This window comes from Chionomys nivalis, chromosome X (genome assembly GCF_950005125.1).
Source record: "Chionomys nivalis chromosome X, mChiNiv1.1, whole genome shotgun sequence".
Lineage (NCBI taxonomy): Eukaryota > Metazoa > Chordata > Mammalia > Rodentia > Cricetidae > Chionomys > Chionomys nivalis.
The window spans coordinates 125,988,368-126,015,032 of record NC_080112.1 but is presented as its reverse complement, the minus strand read 5'-3'; the positions used below and the strand labels follow the sequence as shown (position 1 = coordinate 126,015,032).

Here is a 26,665-nt window from a genome sequence, read left to right as displayed (position 1 = left end):
TTTTGTGTCCTGGGTGTGATGTAGAGTGGACATCAACATCACATAAATGACAGCTAGTGAATTCATAGGAATACTAAATGCTAATATGTAACCTAGTTTGAACTTACCTTTTCTGTTAATACTTTGCCTGATACACAAGTATATTCTGATTCTAAATGACTTTCTCACAGACAAAAGAGGTTTTAAAATATTGAAAAAGATCCAAAATGAATCTCAAGTTATATAAAACATATCAGAGCAGAGTTCTACTCCCTAAATAGGCTCAAGTGTAATCTAGCCACAAAGCAACTCTGAGTGTTCAGCAGGTGTCTTTTCTAGAACTGGTAAAAAAAAAAAAAGTGCATATAAAACTGTTTATCTTGTAATTCACTTGACAAATGACTTTCACAATACCTCATCACTGCAACAGCAAGAATCCTTGCCTGCAGCTTAACTTTCAGTTTCCAGTCATAATGCTGTTTGTCAAAATACTTTATCCTATACTCAAACAACTGCAGCTGTGAAAAGGACCAACAGTGATGACATTCTTATGCAGTTTAAAAGCGATTAACAGATGAGACCACTCTTGCATTTAGTGAAGTCTGTGCCTGAAAAAGAAATAACTATAAAGTCACTCTGAGATGTTTCAGAATCTTTTTACTGTCAGCTTTATTTAAAAAATACAGATATTTTTAAATGTTGGATTTTAAGCATCATATAACAAAGAAATCTAGATCAAATTAGTAACTCAAAGATACAAACACCATTCACTAATTTAATACTACAGTATTTAGGATAAATTAAATTTTCATTGTATCAGCACTTAAGAAAACAAGTTATTTCTAACATGCTGCTATAATTAAAATTAAAACAAGTTTTCAGCAGCAAACTTAGTCTTGCTTAAAACAAAGATAAAACTGATGGTGAATTGATGCAAACATTCCACAAAAAAACCCCACTTCTTATGAATTCTTACACTTATCCAATATAACTTTATTTTTCACAGAGACATTGCAGGCCCTGTGACTGCAGCCAGGCTTTCCAGGTTTACATCAGGCTACTGTGAACAAGCTCCTGGTTAGAGAATGGATTTGGGATGTGATAACATAAGGTAATTTGTCAACCTTCAGGGACAATGCAATGACTTTTTCCTTAATAGTTATATATTAGAACAGAAATGAGGAGTAAAGTATTTTGAAATTTGCATGTATCATCTAGTTGAAACTTCTATCAAGGTCAAATCCGAAAAAAAAAAAAAAACTTGGCATGTCTTAGTCTTACAGAGTGCATACCTTCAGTGCATATTTTTGCATTTTTTCAAGGTTGTTACTTAGGCTGTAGGGATTTAAGAAATATTGCTTACTTTTAAAACAAGAGTAAGTGCTTCTTTTATAATGAATATAGTTAAAATATTTGGCAGGTAAAAGCATCACATTTTCAAATAGTCCTGAGAAAACAATAAGGACAAAAACAGCTTTCTATGCTTTTTTAAGAACTCTTTTTACAGACTGTCTATAGAGAATAACACAAAATACCACAGTTAATGGGAAAACTAAGCGACTACTTTCCTCTTACACCAAATGAGAAAAAAAAAATTTAATGACCTATCAACTACAATGGAAAATGTGGCTCAAATTTAATGGAGCATAGCATCTTTGCATGAAAGATCAAGTTTGATTACACACTTGAAAAGTACCCATGGTGACGTTATGAATGCATTTAGTTTTAACATCTTTCTCAGAAAAAAAAAGTTTCAGTATTCTCATAACAAACAAAACAGTGGTTACGAAGTCCAGCGCCACCAAGCAACCTTCATTCTGTCCCATACTGCTGAGAATGAATCAAAGGCAGGACGCACATCCAGGATGGTGAACTGGTAGTCCTTGTTGACCTCACCACCATCATAGTAATCAATGACATACCTAACTTCTGTGCCACAACGGTTGATGATCCAGTCATGCCTGTCGAAAGGCAACTCATACCTGCAATGAAAGCACAGCAGTGAATGCTAAGTGCTGGTCTGCACCGATTCTTGGTGTAAGCACAAAGACAGACAGAAAAACAGCACATGTTCAGATGACTGATCTTACATGCAAATGCCTAGCGGGGGATATGAGACGTGGGCAATAAGCCTATGGTGAATAGAGAATGTGGCATTGAAGAACTATGATGAGTCTATGTCAGATCATTTGTCTATAAAGGAAAAAGGTTCATGGGAAAGAGACCCATGCCAGAAGGCTAGCTAGAAGGTTGGAGAAATCCAGGATGCTAAGAAACCCAATTACACAAGACAAGGGAAGAATGAGGCAAGATAAAGACCACAAGAAGAGTAAAAGGATAGTTCTAAGGATCACCCAAAAAAACACAATTCAATCTTTGGAGAATGAAGTAGGAAGATAGCCATTCTACCCTCATAATTCTGTCCATCTATGAGTAAAGTCAATGAGATAAAGAAATGTAGGCTGGATATACTTTCTTACACTCTAGTTTCAGTGGTGAGAATGTCAACAGCAGTTGTATACTGATACTTACCCCATCCAGGAACGAATTCTTGCCCTTGGTGAATACTCTCTGGCTTTGCCTCCAAATCGGACCAATGATGGGCCACAAGGACACTCACTGAAAATGTCCAAATAAGAACAGTCTATTAAAGATACTTTCTTTCCTTTGACAGAATGATGTTAGTTTTATAGTAATATCTTTTTTTCCCTATATTTATTTGCTATACTACCACATTTACAGAGGACAGTAACTTTTAACAGAATTCAAGTAAATTGGTCCTATTTGTTGGAAACATTTCACTTTCCTTTTAGATTGTATATGTTTCTCTCTAGGCATCTGCTTGGCTTTCCTGCGAAATTCGGGAGAAAGGACCTTCTCATTTGAGAAAAGGGCACAAGCACACTCTCAGAAAAAACTGTGATGTATTGTGTACATTCTTTCTCTTCTGCAGAGAAACAACAGAAACTGCTATATACAATCAGCTCTTTGGGTGTATGGGCTTTACCTTCACAGATTCAACCAACTATACTCTAAAAATACTTGGGAAAACACTGTATCTGAGGACTGAGGATATAGCTCAGTTGGTACAGTACTTGACTACCACGCAGAAAGCTCTGGGTTCAATGCTCAGTACCACATAAATCAGATACTATGATGTATATTTGTAATTTTAGCACTCAGGACGTGAAGGTAAGGAGGATTACAAATTCAAGGTTACATAGAGGTCTCCCTGGGCCACACAAGACTGTATCAAAAACAAACAAAGACTGTCTCAAAACCAACCAAACAAACAAAAAAACAGTAATAAACATAAAACTGTGCATTTGCACTAAGCATATCTGATTTTTAATCCTTTTCATTATTCCTTGAATAAAACAGTACAACTATTTACAATACATTTACATTATTTTAGTCACTTATAAGTGACTGTCTAAAATATGTAGGAAGATGTACGCTACACATTATATGAAAATGCAATGAAATTATAATACAAGGGACTTTCAGTATACATGGCTTTGTTATCTTCGGATGCTCTGGAACCAATCCAAGAATATTGTGGGAGTACTTCCTTTTTTCATTTTAACCAATTAACAGACTTTTTGAAGCAAAAAAGAATGGGGACTGACTTCCAGGAACCAGTGTACGTACTGCTGAGCCTGTTTTTTAAGTAAACTGATCACTGGCAGTGTCCTAGTTAGAGAGTATGACTGAGTTCCCTTAAGGGCCTGTCCTCTACTGGCACAAGAGTACAGAGGATATTCAAGACGCTGCCCTTGACACAAACCTGATTCCCTGATGGGGGCTGAAGGACTGGTCCATTAAGACAGGAGTCACTTATTTTGTTAGCTGCTCCCATTGGTAAAACAAGCTAATAATCCTACCATGTAAAGAAGAAAGCCAGACTGTGGACTTTCTAGTATCTCTTCTCAAGAGGTTAACAGGTAAAGCAGTAACTCAATGTATGTAACTTTTCTTTTGAAGACATTAGAGGGAACTTTTATGGCCTAGCTAATTTTGATAGATATCTGCAAAATGACTAGAGGTAATTGAACTGACAAGCTGAAATTCCTTTAGCTTTTATTTCTTTGTTTTTAAAACCACACTGAAAGTAATGAGCAGGTGGCTTTAATTAGAGTACATTTTTAACCTAGGTTATGACAGCTACTTCCATCTGAGTTAGCCAGCCAGGTCTTTCCTCTAGGTCAGAGGTTACTTACCACCAGGAAAGTCTATCCAACTGGCATCCAGCTAGCAATACTCATGTAGAGTTCATACTGAAATGCTCAGTACAAATACCAAAAACAGACTAGTATAAAAATAAAACAGCAAGTGGCTTTTCTCTAAAAAACTTATTAATTATGCTTTGGAAGGAATTTGAAATGTAAGCCAGATTATGATAGGCCCTTGCTATGGAAGCTCCTTCAGCCAATAGCCTTTAAGATAGCAGCTCACTTGGGCATGGTCTCTTAGACTGTAAATGCAGCTGTAAAGCATGCACTGGCTCTCTTGCTTCTGGCTCTCACTTCCGGCTGCTAAAGTCTGTTCTTGTTCCCATTTGTGCAGAGGACTGTGATCTAGGATGGTGATCTGTGAGTCTCCCCTAAATAAATAACCCTGTATTATACGTAATTCTGAACTAGTGCGGTATCATTTTGTATCTTCCCCCATCAGGGCATTGTTCTTTGTGAAGATACTCCCCATTGCTTCACTTCTGGAGGTGATGGTCTCAACCAGCAGTGTCACATCATTCCATAAACATCAAGCCTATGACAATTCTGGACCAGGTCACACCCCAAAGTAAGTCCAGATGGCAGAGTTGCAATAAAACTTGCAGGTGATGTGGAGAAGCACTGCTCTTTCAACTGACCTATTCTGAGAAAAGGGGCCCATGTGAAGATAGATGTTTAAGGTCAGTCCTTACAAGGATTCCAAATAGTGAAGGAACAAAAAAAGTTCTTTCCTATATCCCTTGGATCACAAAGCAATTCAGTCTCATTTCTGATGTGCTCTGTTCTGCTTTCAATGACTGACCTACCATACTTCGTTCATTGAGAGATGAGGCTCCAGCTACCCCTTCAATCTGGTCAAGCTTGAAACACTTGAGTCTTTCTTGCTATGTCAGAAAAGGAGATTTGGCTTCTGTTTGGTGCCTCTGGAACCTAGCCACTGTGAGGTAAGGCAGCTGAGACAGCCACATTTGGAGACTGTGAGCAGGTACCCCTTTGCTAGATGGGGGTTCATGGGTCATGCCTTCAGAAAACTCTAGCCCACAGCTCTGCAGCAGCCATTTCTGATCATGTCCTGATCATCTGAGGCCTAAGTCAGCATGGAGCACAGCTGAGCTATCTTTGCTTCAAATTCTCTATAAACGTAAAGCTCAGGAAGTAAGGAAGTGTGGTCCACACTATAAGAATCACCACTGTTACACAAATGACTAACAAATTATTTAAATGTTAACACTAGGAAAGTTGATATGCAGTAAAAGAAAGAAGCAGGAATTTTTTTAGATAACATACTTACTGAGCATGAAGGGCTTCCCACTTCAAAATCTCCTTCCAAGCCTGCTCATTATTCTGATTGTGAATTCTAATGATATTATACATATCTTTCTGACTAATATCATCATCCTTCCACTTCCACCTAAGAAAGAATGTACCAAAATTTATCAAATATCATTAATAAAGCCAAAATAGTTACTTCATGTATTCATAAAATGGTTTATACTTTTTACACATTGAAATCAAAGATTAATGGTTCATCTTAACATTATTTCATGGAATTCTCCAAGCATACCATTTCATGGAATTCTCCAAGCATACTAATTCACCAAAGCATTATTCATTTAGTACCATTGATAAATGATTTACCAACTTTTTCCTGGCACTTTATATAACAGAGTTTCTTTTTATATTTCTAAAAATATGATTGTTGTGATATGAATTGAACAGATTGTCCGGCTCAGGTAGATCCCATTCAATCAGTTATAGGCCTAAGTATAACAAAAAGGTGCAGTCCTTTCCATAAGCAAACAGGAACTCCTGAATATTTGCTTGGGCTACAACATTAGGCTTTACCTGATTTTCAACCTGAACTTAAATATCAGTTATTTCTGGATTTCAAGCTTCCCAATTTTCAGACCAGAACTTCTAGCATCAGCTTCCTTGGTTCTCAGGGTGTGTGACTGATTAACCACATCACTGGCTTTCCCAGGTCTCCCACTACCTGACAGCAGATCTTGGGACTTATTGCTGGCATCCATGATAATGGGAACCAATTCCTTATAACAAATGTCTTCCTGAACACTTCACCCCTACTCCACCACCCCTTTGCCCTGTTACTTATGCTTTTCTAAAAAATAATGACCTTGAATGCTAGCTTTGTACTTATATTCTGATAACTCTGAAAATTCTATTATAAACTGATAAACTCACTAAAAATCACTGTAGTTTTGGAGGTTAAAAAAACTTTAACATTTAATTCTGAGATAAACGTGGTAAGCAAAGTATCTTCTAAATAATATTCTTACTTACCCTTTCCGTAGCATGGCATTCCAAAACATCTGTTCAGAAGGGTAAACCCACTTTTTCTCGGAGTCTGCTCTTGGAATAGATGACTCCTCTCTTGAGGTAGACAAAGTAAATGGCTGCCCTGGGGATGGGGTCTGATTAGGTGGTGGCATCTAAGGAAAATCAGTATTGTATTTAAAGGTCAGCACGATGATATAAACCAAAAAATAGTCAGTACACCCTGGAATAAATAAATTCACCATATAAGAAGTACAAATTCCCATTAAACCAGCAACATCAGACTTTCAACCTCTGACATTTTTGGTCATACTACTTTGTTGTTGTTGTGGCTGTTGTTGCTGTGATGAAATAACCACCAAGAAAAAATTTATGAAAGATTTATCTAGCTCATAGTTTGAGGAGACACAGTTGACCATGGTGGAGAATGCAGGGGTACATAAAATGCCTTTGGAAGAGATAAGTGGAGATTACCAGGTTTGAAGGATCTAGGTTCTCCTTATTTTGAGCTGCAGCACCAGTAACAGGGCACTCCACGTACTCATAGGCCCGATCTTGGTGGGCAGGCACAGAGTGTGCTCTGCTCTCACCGGTTGGATCAGATGCTACTGCAGTCATGGGACAGCCTGAAATAATCAAGTATTAGAAAACAATTACTGTTAAGATAACATACCAACAGTGGAAGAAGGTACTCTTACTTAAGACCTTAAAGAGCTAAAATTGTGATCAACACAGTTGAAAAACTAAGTTTCTTCTACTTAAAGATGCCAAGAACTAAGCCAGTTAACTTTCTAAAGATGCCAAGATGCTACAAATATACTTTCCCTTTAAGAGAAAATATGTACATTCTCCAATTCTATCATGCCCCCAGCAAAAAATAAGCTAAAATCATTCTGCAGATTCAACAGTGGGTGTTGCCCATTATATTATTAGCAATGTCCTACAAAGTTTCTACTTGGATCAGCAGATGGGAACTGACAGAGGAACCTAAGTGAGGGCTGGCCATACTTCATTGGGTCTCTCTGACTTCCAGCCATTAGTTCCAGACAAGTCAATGGAGTAGCAGCCACTATGTAAGCATCTATTCTTGATACACCGCCTCAAATATTGAGCACAGGAGCAGAAAATGAGCAGACTTTACAAAGACTAAAAGAAAAACATACCGTTCTGCTCATGTTTGTTCAAAGACTCAAGTAAGCCACAGAAAATCCCTATTCATCTGAGGTCTAGTCCTTGTCAGCGGATATAAAAGTTCATCAAGAAAGCAGACTTGTAAGGAAATATACCATGAGAGACTCATGTTTCTGAGTCTTATAAACAGAGAGGCACAAGTAGCAGTCAATGCCCAAGCTCCTAGGGTGCGGATCCAGGCAGGTGTGGGGACAGAGAAGCTTGTTTAAATATCAGGTGATCAGGAAGGTACTTAAAGATCTGTGTTCCAGAATAATGGCTGCTTCTGTCATGAAATCCTCCCTTGTTCCAGGCATCAGTAGGAAATACAGAATATGCTGAATGCTAGATGTCATACATAGAAAAGACAAGTTTCTTTCACTTCCTTAGCCTCTCCTCCCAGGCCTTCATTCTCCAAGACCCCAAGCACTTCACTTTAGGGGTGAAAAACATAACTGCAATACCTCTCTCTATAACATTAAAACACTAATCTTCCCAGAGTGTTGATCCCAGGTGGGTATCAGAAGGAAAACAGTGCTATACTTTCCACATTATATAACCTAGAGGCCCATTAGTCTCCTAGAAAGACTCACATTCTTTACTATGGAAATAAAGCAGGATCACAAGTCTCTGTGGCAGATAAAATCATAAAGAGGACTACTAGAGAACAGAAGCTCAGAGCCAAGGCACACTTGCTTTGTTTGCTTTCTCTCAATTTCTAGAAGAAGGAATACTGGAAAAGCATGGGACCTGTCCTTGTCCAAGGTCACAACATTTTCACCAACTTCAGCACTTACTAGCTAAATGACTTCGAGTACAGAAGTTAGTTTCTCTGGGCTTTAGTTTCCTTGACTATAAAACAAACAGAAAATCAATCTCCCATACAGGTTTATAAAGGTGAGAATGTAAGCCCTATCAGGCAAAGGATTTTTGTCTACAATCTGCATTGCTGTTTCTCTCTCGGTCAAGAAAGAAAAGCCAGCACTGCTTGTGAGAGAGAGAAGTGCTGACCTCTTGGAGTTAGGCTGGCTAACCCAGAGAAAGAATGATGGCACAGGATCCGTGAGCATGCAGGAAACATGAATATGCAATAAGCATACCGACTGCCTCAATCTGAACTATCAAAAGCAGACAGGCACTAATTAAAGAACTTTTAATGCTTCCAACCTTGCACTGACATAATGGTCTATAAATTCACTTGGTGAAAGCTTATTTTGACCTAGATGAAGACTACAGCTGATACGGGAGTAGTTTATTGAAACATAGCTAGACTGAGCTTTCTCAGCTCTGGCTTTATTATTTAGCAACCAAAGATTCCATCCATGTCTGAGGCTGTAGGATGTTTAGCAGCATCTTTGGTCCCACCCCACTATATGTCTCAGTTGTGAAAAGGCAAACCAATTATTAAATGTCCCCCTGAATGATGGCTCTCCTTATCCACGACTAAAAACCCCTGATGGAGGCACAGGGAAACTTTGGAGAGGCCGTTTTGTGGAACAGCTGCTGGGTTTCCGGGCATGATCTCAGACAGCCATCATCAGAATCCTGTGAAAAATATTACATTACACCTACAGATGACAGACTAAGACATAGAGAAGCTGTTTATGATAATGGCTAAAGAGCAGCAAAATTAGGACCAGTCCCAGGGTGCCTTACTCCCAGGCTTACAAGCCTCACCGGCAAACTATAGGCCTCTTCCTTTAGAACCATTACCTCTCTTTCAAATTTCTAGCCAACAAGCAAACTACCTTTCCTCCTCCGGGCTTCATGCATGGGGCATTCTGAAGGCGGTGAAGCGGGCTGAATATCTGAACCGTTTGAGGTGTTCATTGCAGCAGCAGGAGTAGATGTGGAGGAACCCATGGCTGGAACCACAGGGATGACTCCCCGTCTCAAATTTCCACCTGCCAAAGCAGTAAGTCCGATTTCAATGCAGAGGCTTAGCAACCAGACTATCAGCCCCTTGTCATTCTGACCCTGGCTGACCCTCATTCTTCTTCCCCATCCCACGGGAAAGTACACTTGCTTGGGGTGTTTTAAAATACTGCCCCTTTTAGGGGGAGTACCCTGAAATCTATGCCACCATCTGGTGACCCTTCTCTGAGAGAATGGAAACACGTAAGGTGAAACCGTGTCTTCTAGACGTGTTTAAACCTGGTGGTGGGGTCCTGTGAGGGGGAGGGGGTGACACAGGCCCGGGAGACGAAGCATACGGAACCGGACTCGAACCCCTGTCCTCGGGGGCCCCCGGTCTCAGAGAAGACAGGGAGGTTCAAAAAACAGGGAAGTGTCACCAAATTGGGAGGCCAAGAAGCACCGAAGAAGGGCAGCGCGCCACCCATCTTGTCCACCTGTCCAATGTGCGTCCCACCCGAACCAGTCCCCGGTCCCCAAAGCCCACCGCACGCCCTTCAGCACCTCAGTCTCCCCTCCGACTGGCCCGGGCGGCCAGCGCGTCGAACCGCCAAGCCGGACACTCACGGCAGCGACCAACCGCTGCAGCCGCAGCCGTCGCTGTCGTCGCCGCCGCCTCCTCCTCTTCCTCCTCTTCTTTACCTCAAAGGGGGTCACCGCTAACGCCCGGGTCACAGCCGGCGTTCACGAGCGCCCTTGACTTCCTTTTCCGAAGGCGGAACTTCCGGAAGCACTGGGGCAGGCCGCCGACTGAGGAGGAGTCCTGTCAGTCAGGGAGGATGGGGCCCAACTTTTCCGGTTCCAGGCCTATAGCCGTCCGCGCCTTCTCTCTGACCCCGCCTCTACGGTCTGGGCGGTGTTTTCAACTCTACTGGCCGCTAAGCCGCCGTGTGAGCCGGAGAGAGCTACTCTGTTCACTGTGGGTGTGTGCTTTAGGGAGCAGAGGGGGCGCTCTGGAGTTGTCAAATTGCTGTTTTTTTTTTTTTTTTTTTTTTTTTTTTTTTTTTTTTTTTTTCTCCCCACTGTCACTATGTGCGTCCTTACGTGTTTCCAGTCTCGGAGAAGTGTCACCAGATGGTGGCATGGGCTTCACGGTACTTCCCCCAAAGGGAAGTTTTAAACTGTCTTTAGGTTCTTGAAAGGTCAGTTTGTATTTTTTAATGGACACATAGTATTCGTGTGGATTTACGGAATAAAATACTATAATTCAGTACGTGCGCTTAAATTTTGTTTACCTAATCCTTTCAGGACTCCAGCAGCTATTGGGATTGTACTCCATGTAATCAAGGAATTACAGTTTTCATATAAGTATTATATTTCATATAAAGTAAAATAAGTCTTCATATAATTTGTGTGTGGTAAACCAGAAGATGGGGGATAGTTATTTCATCCCTTACATTTTTGTAACATTTTGTACATAGACCGAGAACCATTGTTCTAAGGTGTGTATATAAAATCCAGCCCTGGGCTGGAGAGATGGCTCAGCCGTTAAAGGCTAGGCTCACAACCAAAATAAAATCCAGCCCACCAAACCTTGTTTTGAAGTTTGTGTGTAAATGGTTTCAGTTCTAATCATGTTGTATTGGATAATATGTACTATATTTTTATATAACATATATTTATATCTTTTTAAGATTTCCCGTATGGTCTACAAGTCTTTCTTCTCTCATTTTACACGGCCAGTTTCCCATTTTCAGAATATTTTTTTCTTTTTTCCAGGTCCCTAGTCTCTTCCTAAATTTCACATTCCTACTTGAAATTCTTTGTTGTATCACAATAATCCATTCTGTTCCACCAGTCTCCCTTCTCTTACTTTCTGCCTTCTCTCACATGCTCCTCACCACCATTTCCTGTTAGCTCCCCCAGTTCTTACTTTTCTTTCACAATTTATTGCAAGATTATCACCTTCCCAGGGTCCTGAACTTCCAGAGTTTCCCAAGATTAGAGGCAGTAGGAGACCTCACACAGGATCGTGGCTGGAGAACAGAAAAATGATATGGCCTGGGTATGAGAACATGGAAAAGAAAGTGGCATCAGTGAGGAGGAGCTCATAAAGAGGAGCATGCCCTAGTTATAATTAATCTTGACAAAGAAAATTCTACTTTTCCATTTAAGTGTAATTTTCTTACCTACATGTGGGTTTACTGAAGTTCGAGTATATATCCTTATTAAGCTTTTTAATCTTGTCAATTATATTTAAAATATGTCACACCAGGGAGTGATAGTTTACACTCTATGATCAGTCTCCTATGAGATAGGAGCTTACCCTTAAAATTATTACATCTTTCATCACAAATGTGTTGCTATGAAACATGTCATCCCTAGCAAGGGCTTAGTGATATAGGAGACTTTTACCTAGTACAAGATTCCTATCTAAACGTGGACCAGTAACTAAGTCTATTATCTGGAAGTTTAGAATCAGTAAATCCTCAACAATATCCCTAATTCAATGATAATTATGGAGAACATATAACATATCAGGTACTGTAAAAATTGCTAGGAATATAAAAATGCCGAGCAAAGGATTTGTTCTTCAGGAATTTATATTTAAGTAACTTATAGGTCAACTAACAATAAAATACATCTAAACAGATATAATTTCAAGTTATTTGGTTTGAAATATTATTTGACTGAGACTGAGGGGGAGACACCACTATTGAAAATTTGATCTATATAGAGGGGATTTCTATCTGTTTGGAGCTGTTTCAAATTCAGAATATCAGGCCCTACCACAGATTTGTTGAGTTCAGGTCTGCCTTACAAGTGGATACTAATCAATGCTAATGTTGAACTCAGGTCCATTCTGAAAGCTGAAGGCTGTTTACTGATAAATGACAAGGAAAAGCCCAACTTCCTTTTTGGAATCTACATGTATGAGGATTATAATAAACAAAGTTCTGCTTCTCATTAAGGTAGATCTTCTCAGTTGAAAGATGTTTTTGCTGCTCCTATATTGGGGCATTTGGCTATATTTGGAGACATTTTCAATGGTCATACTGGTGACAGAGGTCGTTAGTAACATCAAGTGGGAAGAAACCAGGGATATTGTTGAATACCCCAAAGCACACAGAAAAGATCTTGTAGTAGAGAAGTATCTGGGTTCATGTGTTTATTAGCCACGACCATGGCTATTTTGAAAATTTCCTCCAGTTTTATTAAAATGATGTCAGTTTCTTGAAACCACAGTAATTATCACCCCAGAACCTACATAACTTGCTATAGCTTATTTTCCTAGATTCCTGCTCCTTGGAAAGAACCCCTGGTGTGGTGAGAGCTAGCCTTTAATCCCAGCATACAGGAGACAGAGGTATGTGGATCTCAGCCAGCTCAAGGCCAGTCTGGTCTGGTTTATATAGTGAGTTCCAAACAAGCCATTGCTGCATAGTGAGAACCTCATCTCAAAGAACAAAGATGTTTATGGATTACCTAACGTTCTTTGACAATTTGCTGGTTATTCCTAGCAATGGCCAACTGTGGACCAAAAAAAGAAACTCAGCCTCTTTCCTTCCTGCCCCTCCTTTCTGTTCTATAACTGGCCCAGCTGATAAGCAGATGGCATGGCAAGCTCTAACATTTACAGAGACTCCTCCATACAGTCACTTCACTAAAAAAGGGCTTTCACTGTACCCTTGTCCTTGTCTGTCCAATGTCAACAGTGTGAGTGTGGAAAAACACTAGATTCAGAAATCCATGGACCCAAACTGACAGCTGAAGTATAAACCTTCACAGTTGGGAGAGATAGAGACAGAAACAGAGAAAAACCCTAGGTAGTAACTACACTGGGGAAATTTAATGTTCTATTACAATAGTCATCATGAAACTGAAATGGGCAACAAATGGTATGTAGGTTAGGAATAATATTATTAATATTGATGTCCTTATGATGAAGTTGCGGATTCATTTGTTGCTGCACATGAGCTTTGTATGGGTGGCAGCATTTAATATGCGTGGGAAAACATGGTAAAAGGACCGGTAAAAGTTGATGTAGTAAGCATTGCTTCGGAGGGAACCTCATAGAGCCACTAAAGCTCCCCTTGCTCCAAATGGAAATAGTAGTAGAGTTTTGCCTAGAGGAGTGGAGATCCAATCTTTTTGTCACTGAGGATATGCTTAGTGATGGATCAGGTTTGCTAGTGCTCAATGATGATCAAGAGAAGAGGGACAGCCTTGATGCTGTGAATTTTCAGTGGCTACCTCCCAGTAAGCTCACTTATTCTTTTGACGTGAACCATCGTGGTATGCTACAGTTGCCAGAAATTATAATCTTCTTGAAAAAATGAGAGAGCTAAGAGTGGAATAGTGTGAAAGGAGCAAAACAATTGATTGCTAATTTTGAGAACTGAATAGATTTATATGTGGAGTGAGATCAGGTTTGAGTAGTCCATGAAAGTTGTAACAGTAGTTGTTGCTGAGAAATACGAAGAGCAGCTCAGAATATCCTTTGGAACTCAAAAGAATGCAGTTGGTTACAGATAAGGAAATGTAACTCATCACATATGGTTGGATGCTAAAGCCACAAGAATGGATGGCACCAACCTTCAAGGCTTTTGGTCTTCTTTGTTTTCATTCCATATTCGAAAGAACCTTGTGACTTTAGTTTGGTTTCCCTATTAGGAAAAAAAACTGCATCACTAGCCAACTTAAATATATCTTTTTTTCTCTGGTGGTTTTACCTCTTATTATAAGCACTGTGAATTAGTAAATTGGAAAGAAGAGAAGTGAAAGTGGAAGGAAAATCGAGAAGGTGAGGTAGAATTTGCTATAGAAGAAAGAGGAGAAGGCGCTCCAGTGGTTTGGAGTCACTCTAAAGCAGGATAGAAGGATTAAAGCCACAGAAGACAAGATGACAAGCCATTCTCTACCACCGCCACATGAAATGTGGTTTCCCAAGAAAGGAACTTTGGATATTGAAATTCGTATTTTAAGCCTCAAATCTTCATAGGCACAGATGTTTGTGATATTATTCTAGTGTGTAGATTCTCTGCAGTAAAAAAATATATACAGTATTTAAGTGAAAAGTTATTGGTACAAGTATTTGGAAAATAGAATCAAAATATAGCAAATGGCCCCTCTTTCTCTGTCTGTTCCCTTTTTCTCCCTTCCCCCATATACACACATACGGTAGCAATAGCAATATAACACTTTATATTCAAAATAATGCATTATAAATTATGATATATAAAATGGTTTCAAGAAATGCTAAGACATTCCAGTTCCCCCTCTGTTCTGGAAACTTTCTGCCAATGTGGTGCGGGAAAATTGTCTGTATTCTGTCAATCATGTTTTAAATAAACGCTGATTGGGCAGGCAGGAAATATAGGTGGGAAAACCAGACAGGAAGTAGAAATGATATAATGAGAACAGGAGAATTCTGGGAAGGAGGAAGCTGATTCCTCCCACTCCTGCCCAGATCACTGAAGCAGCAGGGTGTGATCTGCCCCACTGAAGAAAGGTACTGAGCCACATGGCTACCATAGATCAGAAAAATGGGTTAATCAAGATGTGAGAGTTAACTAGTGAGAGACTAGAGCTAATGGGCCAATCAACTTATAATTTATGGAGACTTATGTGTGATTTTCTTTGGGGCTAAACAGTTGTTGTGTACTGGGCGGGACAGAAAACCCCAACAACTAGCAGGCCCCTTCATGTTACAGAATGGTGCCCACATGGATAACTGCATCCACAGAAAGCCTGACAAAGCTTGGTAAAGACTAGAGTAAAGCATTTCAGTTTTCAGCCGTAGCAGGAAAAAAGCTGACTTGTTTTAAAATGCAGGCTTTTTGGGCTGTCCTGCCAGGGAAAACTCTGACTCCTTCAAGCAGGTGGAGCTATGGACACAATGTTGCAGCTTGCATCCTGGCAAGGACCTTGAAATGCTATAGGAGCTTTTCAGTGTTGTTTACACACTGTTGCAGCTTGCTTCCTGGCAAGGACCTTAAAACGCCACAGAGTTGTGGCAAAAAACCTCTCCATATTCCTTAGCAAATTAAAGCCCCATGTGGTCAGAAAAAAGAGAGATATACAGTAAAGAGAGATTCAAAGAATAACAAAACCTCTAAATGGCTTACAGTGTGTTAAAAATATATACAGGCTAAAGATTAAAGTTCTCGAAAGAAAGAAAGAAAGAAAGAAAGAAAGAAAGAAAGAAAGAAAGAAAGAAAGAAAGAAGGAAAGAAAGAAAGTAGTCTGGGAGGCAGAGACAGACGGATCTCTGTGAGTTCAAGGATAGCCTGGTTTACAGAGGGAATTCCAGGACAAAGATATACAGAGAACCTGTCTCAAAAAGCCAAAAGTTAAAAGTAAAAATAAAAGAAATAGAGGTTAAAATAAAGCCACGTAAAGATGGAAAATACACAGAGAATCTTGATACTGTATGCTATTATGTTCTCTTTAAATTGTTTGAATGCTGAGGAAGGAGCAACAGCTGCTAAAATATATTTGCTTATAAATGCTGCAGAATTAATCCAAGATAGGTATTTTGAAAATACCTTGGCTTCAAAATTGAAGTCAAAAGGTATGTTACTTTGGAGAAGAGATTTTGCTTTTGTTTCCACAGAAAATGAGAGGCTGTGGATTTATTCAGAGTTAAGAAAAATCAGCTTTGATCAAGGAAGACCATCTGAGAAATCTCCGGTAGGAACAGATGACCTGGATGTCTGAGTTCTACATCCAGAACAGATTAAAGACTGCTGCCTGAGATGATCAAGACTCACAGCGCCCTCAACCAGCTGGAAGTAGCCTAAAATACTATGCCCACATTCCCAAAAAATGGACTATGGATATTTTCCTTTTTTTTTTTTTTAAAGGGGGAAGTGGTGTGAGAAAATTGTCTGCATTCTGTCAATCACGTTTTAAATAAATGCTGCTTGGCCAGGCAGGAAATATAGGTGGAAAAACCAGACAGGAAGTAGAAATGTTATAATGAGAACAGGAGAATTCTGGGAAGGAGGAAGCTGATTCCTCCCACTCCTGCCCAGATCACTGAAGCAGCAGGGTGTGATCTGCCCCACTGAAGAAAGGTACTGAGCCACATGGCTACCATAGATCAGAAAAATGGGTTAATCAAGATGTGAGAGTTAACTAGTGAGAGACTAGAGCTAATGGGCCAATCAACTTATAATTTATGGAGACTTATGTGTGATTTTCTTTGGGGCTAAACAGTTGTTGTGTACTGGGTGGGACAGAATACCCCAACAACTAGCAGGCCCCTTCATGTTACACCAATGTGCCAATAGTTCTTGTCCTACTTCTGAAAGAGAGGTAACAATGTTATTGGGAAGCATGGTCCATGAGGTTATCTTAGGAACACTCTATTGTCTCCAGATCTGTTTTATCAACTATTTCAGGGTTCTTTGTAACCATTTATGTGTGGGTATGTATACATGTGCACATGCATGTGTGCATATATGTATTTTAAAATAAATTATAAGGATTGGCTCAAGCCATTATGGGGGCCAGCAAGTGTAACACCTTTAGGGGGCAGGCTTGCAGACAAACATCTCCTAAGTTCTTGACATGTGTTAGATGTGGTGCTATACTCTGAGGCCAGGGCACGTATGGATGATATTTCCTGCTGCTCATCAATACTCCAGGTAGCAAGACAGACACAGTGTCACATACTTTCACTCTTTTTGTTGTTGATTTATAAAACATATGTTGGAGTGTAAAGAAAACATACTGTGTATCTTTATTCTGTTCCAAATGGCATGGAAGACAGAACTGAATGCTGGGAGGAAGAAGGGCAGAGTTAGTGAGACGCCATGGACCCACCGCCAGAGATAGACATGCTGAGATTTTGTTGGTAGGCCATGACCTCGTGGTGATATACAGATTAATAAAGATGGGTTAAACTAATATGTAAGAGTTAGCCAGTAAGAAGTTAGAGCTAATGGGCCAAGCAGTGATTTAATTAATACAGTTTCTGTGTAGTTATTTCAGGGCTAAGCTAGCCAGGCAGCTGGGAGCAAACAAGCAGGCCCTCCTTGCAACATGCATAGATCTTTTGACAGAGAGAGAGAGAGAGAGAGAGAGAGAGAGAGAGAGAGAGAGAGAGAGAGAGAACATGTTTCATGCCCAGGAAAGCCAGAAGAGGGTGTCAGACCCCTGTAACTAGAGTTATAGATAGCTGTGAACTACAATGTGGGCACTGAAAATTGAACATGGGTCCTCTGCAAAAGTAACCACAGATCTATCTCTCCAACACAGAATTTTCATTTTACAGTTTTGACCATTATGATTGAACAATTCAGTGACTTTAAGTCTATCCACAGTATTATATACACATCACAATGAATTAAGTTTTGTAGGCTAATGCAGGGGTTATTCCTGGATAGTAAACTTTTCTAGATGCTATAGATCAGCTACTGTCTCCCTGGATTCATTTTGTAAAACCACAAATGACAGCATTTTAGCATTGTTTTTCTTCACTTAAAATATCTTTCATATTAGTACATATATTGTGACTTTTCATTTGTACTTAATAAATGTATGCTATGCCAGTTATAGATTATTAGAATTATTATAGTTTCATAACTGGCCTCTTAGTCATGAACTTCCAGTACCATCCTATTAAAAACAATAGTATAATGGTTAATTTTTAATAACACTCATACTATGTCAGCACTTGTGTAATTCTTAGAATTGAGATGACTGGCTCAAGAGGAACAAGTTCTGTTTAAATGTTGGTAGTTAGGTATACGTTTAAATGTTACCTTTTTGTCATGACTTTTCTCAGGTTTACTGAGGACTGACTGACAGAACAAGAATCTATTTGAGGATTACAAAAGACGATTGATATGTGCATACACTGTGGGATGATTACCATGATAATATAATTAGTATATCTATCACCTCACATAGTTTCTTTTTAAGTATACCGCATATTAAGATCATCATATTAATAATCATTAAATTCCCTGGACAGTTTTTAGCAAGAGACAGGTTTTTACTATGCAGCAAATGGATAACTAGGAAGTCATTATATACCAGGCTGGCCCTGAATTTGCCTCATTTCTAGAGTGTTGGGATTATAGGCATATACTATCACTCCTATATATGCATTCCTCTTATAACTGAGCATTTGTACCATTTGACCATATCTTTCCCTTTCACTTACCCTTTGACTTCAGGTCATCACCCTTTTTCTCTTCATATAGTTTAGAGATTCTCCATCTAAGTGAGATCATGTATTATTTGTCTTGCCATAATGTCCTTTGGTTTCATCTCAATAGTCACAAATTGCAGGATTCCTTATTTTAAGAGCTTAGCAGTATTCTGCTGTTCATATAAACCATGACTTCCTTATATATGCATCTGTCTTGGTTGTTGTGACCAACACTTCAGTGAATATGGAGAAGTAGATATTTTTAATTATTTATTTTATTTCCTTTGACTATAAATCTAGTAATGAAATTGCTGGATCATATGGTAATTCTCTTTTTATTTTAATTTTTTGAAGTTAAAATATGATTCCATCATTTGGAAGAAGCTCTTTTCTGTAATGGTGGTATGTTGTAGGAGCTGCAGGCAGCATTTCCGCCCGGCTCCTGGCTGCCTGGTTAGCTTATGCCCCAAAATAACGACACACAAACTGTATTCTTTTAAACACTGCCTGGCTCATTTCTATTTATGTGTGTAGCACCTTGAGGTGCGCTTACCAGGAAGATTCTAGCCTACATCCATCCTGGGTCGGAGCTTTATTGTGTCTGCCCTGGAGAGCAGAAGCATGGCATCTAAGCTCACTTCCTCTTCCTCCCAGCATTTTGTTTTGTTTACTACACCCACCTATGTTCTAACCTATGAGGGCCAAACAGTTTCTTTATTAATTAACCAATGACCTTCCTCCATCGGTGGTATTAATTTAACAATACACCGAGGTTTTCTTTTCCATTCATACCAACATTTGTCATTTTTTGACTTTTTTAAGATGCTCATTTTAACCAAGTATTAAGGGATAGATCATTGTGATTTTCATTTACATGTGTCTGATAATTGATGATTTTAATCCTGGGCAGACAAGTATTTTAAGTGGGGAAACCTCTGTGCAAACCCACAGAATATCATAAGAACTATTGTGAAGCCAGGTGGTGGTGGCGCACGCCTTTAATCCCAGCACTCGGGAGGCAGGGGCAGGCGGATCTCTGTGAGTTCGAGGCTAGCCTGGTCTACAAGAACTAGTTCCAGGAACCAAAAAGCTATGGAGAGAAACCCTGTCTCAAAAATCAAAAAAAAAAAAAAAAAAAAGAACTGTTGTGAAAGATATTATTGACCATAATAGGTTACATCTATTTGTTAAATAAAAATCTTGACAAAGAGCTTTAGAAATGTATCTTGGAAATTTCTTAAGGATGAAAAAATGAGTTTTTCACTGTTCCTATTAAAGAATACTGGGTCCTTAGAAAAACTAGTTCTTTTGTTTCTTTTCACCTTTTCTATTTATCCCCTCTTTCTTTTTGTCTTCTTTTTCTTTCTAATTATAATTTATTTTTTTAATTGCATTTTATATTCCGTCCACAGTTCTCCCCCCTCTCCTTCTGCTTCTTCCCAGTCTATCCCCTATCTACTCCTCCCAACAGGTAAGGGCTCCCATGGGAAGACAAAAATATGGCACATTAAATTGGGACAGGACCAAGCCCCTCTCCCCTGCATTAAGGCTGAGCATGGCATCCCACCATAGGGAATGGGCACCAATAAGCTAGCTCATGCAACAGGAATAGATCCTGGTCCTACTGCTATGGGCCACTAAAATAGTCCAAGATTTACCACTGTCTCCCACATATGGAGGGCCTAGTTCAGTTCTAATGGAGGCTCCACAGCTGTCCGTCCAGAGTTCCTGAGTTTCCATTAGCTTGATTCATCTGTCTCTGTAGATTTCTCCATCATGATCTTGACCTCCCTTGCTCATACATTCATTACCTCCTCCCTCTCTTCGATTGGATTCCCAGAACTTGACCTGGTGCTTGGTTGTGGATCTCTGCATTTGGTTCCATCAGTTGCTGGATGAAGGCTTTATGATGATAGTTGGGGGTATTCACCAATCTGATTACAGAGGAAGGCCAGTTCATGCTCCTTCTCCACTGTTGCTAGGAGTCTTAGCTGGGGTCATCCTTGTGGATTCTTGGGAATTTCCGTAGCACCAGGTTTCTCCCTAACCCCATAGTGGTTCCCTCTACCAAGATCTCTCTTTCATTGCTCTCCCACTCCATCCGTCTTCCTCCTTGACCATCCTGTTCCCTCACATTCTCATCTCCCATTCCCTCTCCTTTACCACCACCCCTCGCCCTCAGTTTACCCAGTAGAGATCATCTATTTCCCATTCCCATAGTGATCCATGTTTCTCTCTTAGGGTCTTCCTTGTTACCTAGCTTCTCTGGAGCTGTGGAGTGTAATCTGGTTATCCTTTGCTTTACAGCTAGTATCCACTTATGATTGAGCACATGAGCACATACCATGTTTGTCTTTCTGGGTTACCTCACTCAGGATTTGTTTTTCTAGTTCCATCCATTTGACTCTGAATTTCATGATGTCATTGTTTTTTTTAAAACAGCTAAGTAATACTCAATTTTGTAAGTGTACCACATTTTCTTATCCATTCTTCAGTTGAGCGGCATCTAGGTAGTTTCTAGGTTCTGGCTATTATGAATAATGCTGCTATGAACAAATGTCCTTGTGGTATGGTTGAGCATCCTTTGGGCATATGCTCAGGAGTGGTATCGCTGGGTCTTGAGGTAGATTGATTCCCAACTTTCTGAGAAACCGCCATACTGGTTTCCAAAGTGGCTGTACAAGTTTGCACTCCAGCAAACCGGCAGTGGAGGAATGACTCCCTGACTCCACATCATCTACAACATAGGCTGTTCACAGTGCTTTTGCTCTTACCCGGTCTGACAGGAGGAATATGGTATCTCAGAGTTGTTTTTTGAATTTCCCTGATGATTAAGGATGTTGAGCAATTCTTCAAATGTCTTTTGGCCGTTTGAGATTCTTCTGCTGAAAATGGTCTGTTTAGCTCTGTACCCCATTTTTAATTGGATTACTTTTGCATTTTGATGTCTAGTTTCTTATGGTACAATGAAAAGAGGAAAGCAGCTTTAACAGAAGGTGCTGGTGTAACTGGGTGCTGATATGTAGAAGACTGCAAATGGATCCATATCTATTGCCATCCACAAAACTCAAGTCCAAGTGAATCAAAGACCTCAACGTAAATCCAGTTATATTGAACCTGATAGAAGAGAAATTGGGATGTACTGAATGCAATGGCACAAGAGATATCTTCCTAAATATAACACCAGTAGTACAGACACTGAGAGCAATAATCAATAAATGGGATCTCCTGAAACCGAAAAGCTTCTGTAAGGCAAAGGACATCGTAAATAAGACAAAATGACAGCCTACAGAATGGGAAAAGATTTTCACCAACCCCACATCAGATATAAGGACTGATCTCCAAAATTTATTATAAAGAATGATTTTGCTTTCTTTCTATCTTCATTTCTTTGCTTTTTCCTCTCCTCTGCTTTTTCTGAATATCTACCATTTGTAAGCTATTATGCTATACACACACCGAAAGAGAAAGATCTACTTTGGCATTGATAGTGAGGATCCAGGTCACTGGGGTTTATAATTTTTGAACACAACTGATTTCAAAGTTGTCTTCACATCGGGCCTTCATTATCTATGCTTGTGGTCCCAACCACTTAGGTGGCTGAAGCAGGAGAATCACTTGAGCTTAGGAATTTGAGGCCAGCTGGGATGACATGTGGTGAGATCCCATCTCAGCAAAAACAGCAAAAAATAAAATGACTTTCAGAGAGGACATGAGTAAGCAGCCTCAGATGAAGACCATTCTAACAGGAAAAGCATTGAAATAAAGAAGGTAAAAGACACCTGCTTCCCCTTGGGATTTAGCATTGGCAAGAATACTTGGATGTGCAGGCGAATGTTCAGAACTAGTTAGAACTATTTGGAAGACTACAAGCTTGGGATTTAAGCAGGGTGTGGGAGCATAGCAGGTGATGAGCCAAGGGGATTTGCTGTATTGGAAAAAAATAAACTTAAATATCAACCTTATTGTGGACTGAATGTTGAGCGCTTTCTGTTTTTGAAGTTGAAGATAACTCTTGTATTCTTTATTTCTTTGCCCAAATACTACAAAACTCACTGATTGTTCTTTTTTAACGTGAATTTGTGAATTTCTCATGCCATAGAAGTGTTTTGTGGGTAGGAAACAAAAACACTCTATATTGCTCAATACATTTTTGAATTTCTCAGTGTGTATGTTTTGTATTCCAAAGAAGATACAGAATAGCACTGGAAGGCAGGCTTAGCATCTCTACTCTATTCATCTTGGCTTTATAGGTTCCTTTGATGCTATTAACGAGAGTTTTAAGGGTTTGATGATTTGGTTATTAGACCCTTTTCTGAGGCATGAATGTCACTATAGAGACAAGATTTAAAACCTTTCATATTACAAACCATGAAAGTAGATACTATATGTGCTCCATCCATGAGTCAATAGATGTTCATTCCACATCACTAACACACCTCCACAGAAACACTTCATCATGTCACCTGGGAGAACTAGAAAGAAAAAGAAACACGTTTGGAGAGGAGAACCAGAACCTAAATTTCAGCAGTAAGAAAAATCTCCAATGTTGCCACTTGGGGGCGATAGAAGTTCAGAAACTGCCCTGCCGATCTCGAGGCAAGCAAGCACTTCAGCTGGTTTATTTATTCAAAGTTGGAATTTGGACATGTGAACCACTATGCTCTTGGCAGTTCCTGGATGAGAAACAGAGTCTTGGAGCGGGGGGAACGTACTAAGGCTAGAATTAGCACCTTGGGAGACCACCTTCAACACAAAAAGTTGCCTTCCCTGGCGGTCTTTAGAATTTCCCTCAGTTCCCTTTCAGTCTGAAACAAGGGAAGTCGCTTTACACTGCAAAGAAGTGAGAGGACACAGAAGAGTGCTTATTTACAATTACTTGAAAACACATGCTGAGTTCGGTTCAAATGCCTTTACGATACCTCTCAGCCACTTGGAACAGGGCTTTGGCGGCTGTGTGTGGACCTCAGTTGGTAACTGCATTGGGGAAGGTAGGGAAGCAACAGAGTTTGTCATAAGGAATTCTGAGTGATAGTTAACACTTCTGGGACATTTAAAAATTCTAATAAGGGGGCTGAGAGATGGCTCAGCGGTTAAGAGCATTGCCTGCCCTTCCCTGAGTTCAATTCCCAGCAACCACATGGTGGCTCACAACCATTTGTGATGGGATCTGGTGCCTTCTTCTGGCCTGCAGGTATACACACAGACAGAATATTGTATACATAATAAATAAATAAATAAATATTTAAAAAAAATTCTAATAAGGGGAACTTAGGCAGGTTCAAAAAAGTATCCTATGAAAAACAATGCAAAAATTAGGGGGCTGGCGAGATAGCTCAGTAGTTAAAGGCATTTGCCACCAAGCCCAACAACATGCATTCAATCCTTAGGACCCATGGGATGGAAGGAGAGATCTAATTCTTGCAAGTTGTCCTCTGTTCTTCATCTGAACATTATGAGAAGCAAGCACTCAGGCTCACACATGCATAAATAAATTTAAAAATATACATCTTTACTGCAGGAATAATTTTTGTGGCCAATTGATGCAATTCTGAGAACTTTATTCCCCTTCCAAATTTACTCAGCTGTACTAGGAATAGGTGTCAGAACCGTAGTCTGGCTCTGGCACCAGAATTTAGCCAGCACACTCCATGAAACATCAGTGTCAGAAGGCAAATTAATAATCCTACTTGATCTTCTTTTCTTTTTCAAGATTTTCATGAAGAAAATGTCTTCAGCACAAGGATTTGTCCTGATTCCACTCCAAGAAGGACAAAAGGCAGAGATATGAAATGAAGTCTAGAATGTACTCCTGTGCCATGATATCATGGTGCATCCCATACAGTCCAGACTGTACATATCTTATTGTCCTTCTGGCATGGGTTGAACTAAGGTTTCAATGATTGCATCTAAGATGAGGCCCCATGGAACTTGTGCTTATTATTTTGTGTTCTGGAACTTGTTGATACATACTGCTAAAGGACATCCATAAACCTACAAGTTGTCAGCTAAAGTAAAGACATTTTGGGGTTGAGTGAGAAATCCTGTTTGAGCAAATTTAAACAGAAAAGGGGAATTTTCTGTTCATATCCCTGACAGTCCAGGGCTGAATTCAGCTTTGTCTGCATCAGTTCAACACCACACTGCAGGAGGGACTCCCTCCCAGCAGTTTTAAGCGTTCTGGAGACTTCACTGATCATGTCACCTTTTTTCCCCTTGCTGGATCAGCTAGTGTGTTTATGGAACAAAGAGTAATATAATTAGCAAAATATAGACGACAGTGATTGATAGTACATCACGTCACATGAAATGACAGAGAGGATGTTCCTCAGAAGAACTTAGGCCAGCTGGACTGGAGCACCTAGAATCTGTAGGCAAACAACTTGTCACGGTATTAGGAATTTTGTTGCTATGATAAAATACCCTTAAAGATGACTTAAAAGAGGAAGCATTTATTTGGGCTTATGGTTTCAGAGGTTTCTATTCTTAATAGTGAGGACGCCATGGCAGAGCAGACCGGCTCAAATCGTAGCTGCCAGGAAGCAGAAGGAGAATGTTCTTGGTAGCTATATTTCTCCTTTCCCTCTTTATTTCAGCTGGGCTCCAGGCTATATATTGGTGCTGCCCACATTCAGGCCTGCTCTTCTCATACTAGTTAGTACTCTCTGGAAATGACACATGCAGACGTGTGTTTTTTTAATCTCCTAGGTGCCTCCCAATCCAAACAGGATGACAGTCAAGCTTAACTGCCCTCGTCTGTATGGACAGGAAGGTAAACTTGCTGTCTAATAAGTAATCCATTGGTCAATAATAAAATTGCAGTTTTGCTTCCTTGGATTCTATTATAGGCCTAATTAGAAGGTTCTGGATTCTTAGGTAATTAATTTGAGAAATGCCTCTAGTAATCTAAAATGGGTCTTGGAAAGATTCCTTTGTTTACCACTGCTTATAAGTGGAAACGTACATTGTGGCCACATGCCACTTTTATCTCTACACGAAGAAAAGTATCATGATTTCAATACTAAGTACTAAGAAGGGACCACGCTAGGCAATAATGAAAAGGACCAACAATCACATTTGGGATTAAGAGTCTCAGACTGATCCCTGGAAATCCCTTAAGGTCTACATAATTATTTGCAAGGCTCATTTAATGTAAGAACTCTGATTTCTGTGTAAATCCTAGTCATATAAAACACACACCCTGGCAGAAAGCACTAAAGGAAATGCAACCAATTTTCAAGAAATTTAGGACCTATAATAATTATAGGTCCTGCTGATAAAGGTGTGAATGTGATCCTGTGTGAAGGTGCCACTGGGATGTTCTGACTTGAGTGACAGTAGTTGGCCTTCAAGGCTAAGAGACTGTAAGACACTATCATTTCTAGCAGATGTCTTACTCAGGCCTCTGGCCTGACAGCTGCACCGCAAACAATTCAGAGGCCTAGAAGAAAAGCCCTAGGCCTTGTGTGAGCAGCCATGAAGGGTGAGCATCATTAAGCTGTTTGGGTTTTCCTCCTGCCAGCTGTGTGGATGTGGTTATTACATGGTTCCTTATCAGTGAAGTGATCAGAATGCTGAGTTCCTGACATTTTCTTGAGGATAAAAGAGACAATCATACATTGATTTACCTCAGAAATTGCCACCCCCACAATCCTCCTTTCCTGGGAAGGGCGAGTATGGGCTATTGTCTCTGAGGAAGCTGCCCAATTCTATCAAGGAAGCAGGAAAACAGCCAAGGAATAAAGGATAGAAAATAGATATGGTTGGGATTTCAGGAAAGTCTATTTGCAAATAAACACAGCCCGTGCATTTGACTGGGTGATTATAGTTTTCTGGCCTTTGTTTACTGCTTAGTTCTTCTCTTCTCGTCTCGTCAGTTTAACCTTCTTATCCCAAGATAAGATCATTCCTAAAAACGGCTGCCCTGTGCCACTGCCAAACTTTTCATGCCAAAGGCTTCACCCATCAAGTG

General features: G+C 39.9%; 1 protein-coding gene across 1 annotated transcript; it reads right to left on the bottom strand.

Annotated features, from left to right (window-relative positions):
• Positions 1-638: 638 nt before the first annotated feature.
• LOC130867675 (holocytochrome c-type synthase) lies at positions 639-10,289 on the bottom strand. The gene is made up of 7 exons (XM_057759788.1): positions 10,095-10,289; positions 9,425-9,580; positions 6,981-7,132; positions 6,513-6,661; positions 5,503-5,622; positions 2,512-2,598; positions 639-1,961 (listed from the first exon to the last, which is right to left on the bottom strand). Exons 2-7 carry the CDS (start codon positions 9,537-9,539, stop codon positions 1,763-1,765), a joined length of 822 nt encoding a protein of 273 aa, XP_057615771.1. The 5' UTR covers positions 9,540-9,580; positions 10,095-10,289; the 3' UTR covers positions 639-1,762.
• Positions 10,290-26,665: the final 16,376 nt, after the last annotated feature.